A 4,387-nucleotide genomic window follows, 5' to 3' on the forward strand; every position below is an offset into this window, starting at 1 on the left:
CAGAGCATAAAGTTGCATAAAAATGTATAAAGTAAGAACTTTTAGAAAAAGAGAAAATTTGGCCGGGCGCGGTGGCTCACGCCTGTAATCTTTGGGAGGCGGAGGTGGGTGGATCGCCTGAGGTCAGGAGATCCCCAATATGGGGAAACCCTGTCTCTACTAAAAATACAAAAATTAGCTGGGCATGGTGGCAGGCGCCTGTAATCCCGGCTACTTAGGAGGCTGAGGCACAAGAATCGCTTGAACCTGGGAGGCAGAGGTTGCAGTGAGATCGCACCACTGCACTCCAGCTTGGGTGCCAGAGTGAAACTTCGTCTGGAAAAATGAAAAAGAGAACATTTGACAAAAGTATTTTAAGGCAGATTTCTTTTTTTGTTTTTGTTTTTGAGACTGAGTACTCGCTCTGTCGCCCAGGCTGGAGTGTGCAGTGGCGCGATCTCGGCTCACTGCAAGCTCCTTTAAGGCAGTTTTTGTTTGTTGAGACAAGGTCTCACTCTGTCACCCAGCCTGGAGTGCAGTGGCACAGTCTCTGCCTCCTGGGCTCAAGCAACCCTCTTATCTCAGCCTCCCCAGTAAGTGGGATTGCAAGCATACTGCACCATGCTCAGCTGAAGTTTTTGTTTTGTTTTATTTCGCTTTTGAGACGGAGTCTCGCTCTGTTGCCCAGGCTGGAGTGCAATGGCGCAATCTCGGCCTACTGCAACCTCTGCCTCCCAGGCTCAAGTGATTCTCCTGCCTCAGCCTCCCCAGTAACTGGGATTACAGGCACGTGCCACTGTGCGCAGCTAATTTTTGTATTTTTAGTAGAGCCGAGGTTTCACCAAGTTGCCCAGGCTGGTCTTGAACTCCTGACCTCGTGATCCATCTGCCTCAACCTCCCAAAGTTCTGGGATTATAGGCATGAGCCACTGCACCTGGCCAGCTAAAGGTTTTTTAAATATTGTTTTGGTAGAGACAAGGTCTCACTATATTGCCCAGTCCAGTCTCCAACTCATTGAGCTCAAGTAATCCTCCCGCCTCAGCCTCCCTAAGTGCTAAGATTACAGGTGGGAGCCACCAGGCCTGGCCAAGAAGGAAACTTTAAAACAGGTGTCAAGGACAGCAAGGATTTGAATAATTAGCTTGGTACACTAGAGAGCTCACTACATATATAAATTTGCACCGAACAGAGGATAAAATTATGTTGTTTCTGAAACACTTTTAAAAATCAATCATGTACTAGACCATGAAGAAAAATATGAATTCTTAAAAGTAGAAATCATAACAGGCCACATCTTGTTAATGCAATGCGTTAAAACTTGAAATTACCTACAAAAAGCTTCTCCCCCACCAAAAAAGAACCCCCTGGAAATTTTAAACTATTCCGACTAAAGAAATTAATAGAACACTTCATCAAATTACATGGGATTTGACCAAAGCTTTATTTAAAGAAAAATGTATAGCCTTACATATTTTTATTAACAACCAGAAGATATTGCAAATAAGCACCTAACTCAAGAGACCAGAAAAAGGGCCTAGTGGAGTGGGTCACACCTACAGACCTAGCTACCTGGCAGGCTGACACAGGAGGATCACTTGAGGCTGCAGTGAGCTATGATCCAGCCTGGGCAACAGAGTGAGTCTGGGGAAAAAACAAACAGGCCGGGCGCAGTGGCTCAAGCCTGTAATCCCAGCACTTTGGGAGGCCGAGACGGGCGGATCACGAGGTCAGGAGATCGAGACCATCCTGGCTAACACGGTGAAACCCCGTCTCTACTAAAAAATACAAAAAAACTAGCCGGGCGAGGTGGCGGGCGCCTGTAGTCCCAGCTACTCGGGAGGCTGAGGCAGGAGAATGGCGTAAACCCGGGAGGCGGAGCTTGCAGTGAGCTGAGATCCGGCCACTGCACAACAGCCTGGGCGACAGAGCTAGACTCCGTCTCAAAACAAACAAACAAACAAAAAACAACAGATAAAGAACAAAATAAATCAGAAGAGTGTAGGAACAAGGAGTTAATAAGGATACAAGTAGACACTAATGAATTAGCACATTAAAAAACATAAATGATAAAATTAAAACCTGATTACTTAAAATGTAAATGTACATTACAAAATATGAAAGGCTATAGGCACTAATATGGAGATCTTTAAAGCTATAAAGACATTTAGTGTTCAAGTTTAGGCCAAATAAATGTGAAAATCTGAGAAAAACAGGTGAATTTTTAAAGAAAATACAAACCACCAAACTTGAAGCGCAAAGAAGTTAGAAAACTTGTATAAATCGGTAAGTAAAAAGAAATTGAAAAGATTGTCAGAGATAGACTACCTTAATCCCATCTATTCCCATATTCCTGTATGAGTTTAAATTTGAATTCCTCTTTAGGGACAAGTTAAATCTCATTAATGAGTTTTGTAGTATACTTATGGTTCTACATTAAGTCAGGGGGGTGAAGTTTGGATTTGATTTTTATTGTTATAAACAGGCAGTTTTTTAAGTTCAGGGGGTACATGTGCAGGATGTGCAGGTTTTGTTACATAACTAAATGTGTGTCATAGGGGTTTGTTGTATAGATTATTTCATCTCCCAGGTATTAAGCCTAGTATCCATTAGTTATTTTTCATGATCCTTTCCCTCCTGCCACCCTTTACCCTCCCATAAACCCCAATGTGTGTTCCCCTCTATGTGTCCATGTGTTCTCATCATTTAGTTCCCACTTATTAGTGAGAACATGCAGTATTTGGTTTTCTGTTCCCACATTAGTTTGCTAAAGATAATGGCCTCCAGCTCCATCCATGTCCCTGCAAAGGACATGATCTCCTTCTTTTTTATGGCTGTATAGTATTTCATGATGTATACTGGAAAATACATTTTCTTTATCCAGTCTATCACTGATGGGCATTTAGGTTGATTCCATGTCTTTGCTATTGTCAATAGCACTGCAATGAACATAAGTGTGGATGTGTCTTTATAATAGAACAATTTATATTCCTGTGGGTATATACCCAGTAATGGGACTGCTGGGTCAAATGGTAATTCTGTCTTTAGGTCTTTGTGGAATTGTCACACTGCCTTCCTCAATGGTGAACTGATTTATACTCCAACCAAGAGTTTAAAAGCTTTCCTTTGCCTCCACAACCTTGCCAGTATCTGTTATTTTTTGACTTTTGAATAATAGCCATTCTGACTGATATGAGACAGTATCTCATTATGGTTTTGATTTGCATTTCTCTAATCAGTGATGCTGAGCTTTTTTTCATATGATTTTTGACCACAGGTATGTCTTCTTTTGAGAAGTGTCTTTGCCTACCTTTTAATGGGGTATAAACAGGCATTTATTAAACATCCAGCATAAGTAAAATTGTGTTAAATGCTGATGGGGGAGAGATATAAATAATAAGAGACAAACCTATCTTCAAAAAGACTAGTAATGTGAAATAAACATTTGCATGAAACAGTAGGATTGAAGGATAAGAACAAAAGAGCAAATTGAAATAAACACTGTTTTAATGAGAAGGGGCCTCCTTTTTAATATTCTTTCCATATGGAATCATCAGCAGTAAAGAGATCTATAGATCTGAAAGCAGAAGAGCCGGCTGGATGGAGGGGCTTTGCTGACATCCCCTGTAAAGAATACGGTCAGAAGAGTGGGCCCAGAGGGAGAGTGGTTTTCACCATCCTTGGCATTTCATCACCCTTGTAAACAGATACTGGAGCTGTGCTCAGAGCCGAACTGGAAAACTAGATTATTTAGCAGGTTTTCTTTCCACGGCTGAGCCATAATCTTCCCTTAGGAGAGATACTGTATCTTATCCTTGATGGTACAGTCAGTGCCTAAAACTGAAAAACTACTCAATAAATGGATTTGTTGTTTTATAATAAGGATAATGTCTTCTTACTTTGCCCAAGCCTCGAAAGTAGGCCAAATATGTAATAGAGTTTCTTTCATCTTCCCAGCTCAAGAGTCAGGATGTGTCAGATTTAACAACAGTTGAAAGGGAAGACTCATCATTACTTACTCCTGCAGCCAAAAAACTGAAAATAGATACCAAAGAAAAGAAAGAGAAGAAGCAGAAAGTAGATGAAGATGAGATTCAGAAGATGCAGTAAGTCACTTTCTTATCATTCCCCATTTCAAGGCTCTCACTTGACCACACAAATTTAATAAATTTTTCTTGGTATTTAAATTTTCTTTTATAAACTCAAAAGAAAATAAAACGATTAATACATTATGGCTGGGCATGGTGGCTCACGCCTATAATCCCATAATCCCAACATTTCAGAAGGCCAAGGTGGGAGGATTTCTTGAGGCCCAAGTTTGAGACCAGCCTGGGCAACATAGTGAAACCCTATCTCTAATGTTATGTTACATTACATTACGGTTTTTTTTTTTTTTTTTTTTTTTTTTTT

The 4,387-nt window shown here is 40.8% G+C and overlaps 1 protein-coding gene across 4 annotated transcripts in view; it reads left to right on the top strand.

Moving 5' to 3' along the window:
- Positions 1 to 4,387, top strand: part of TAF11 (TATA-box binding protein associated factor 11) — a 15,997-nt gene that overhangs the window by 3,607 nt on the left and 8,003 nt on the right. For all 4 annotated transcript variants that reach the window (XM_017853623.1, XM_017853621.1, XM_017853622.1 and 1 more), the window contains exon 2: positions 3,935 to 4,083. In XM_017853623.1, the coding sequence (XP_017709112.1) occupies positions 3,935 to 4,083 (149 nt within the window). The remainder of the gene's footprint in view (positions 1 to 3,934; positions 4,084 to 4,387) is intronic.

The sequence above is a fragment of the Rhinopithecus bieti genome, unplaced genomic scaffold, assembly GCF_001698545.2.
Source record: "Rhinopithecus bieti isolate Rb0 unplaced genomic scaffold, ASM169854v2 scaffold_36553, whole genome shotgun sequence".
Taxonomy (NCBI): domain Eukaryota; kingdom Metazoa; phylum Chordata; class Mammalia; order Primates; family Cercopithecidae; genus Rhinopithecus; species Rhinopithecus bieti.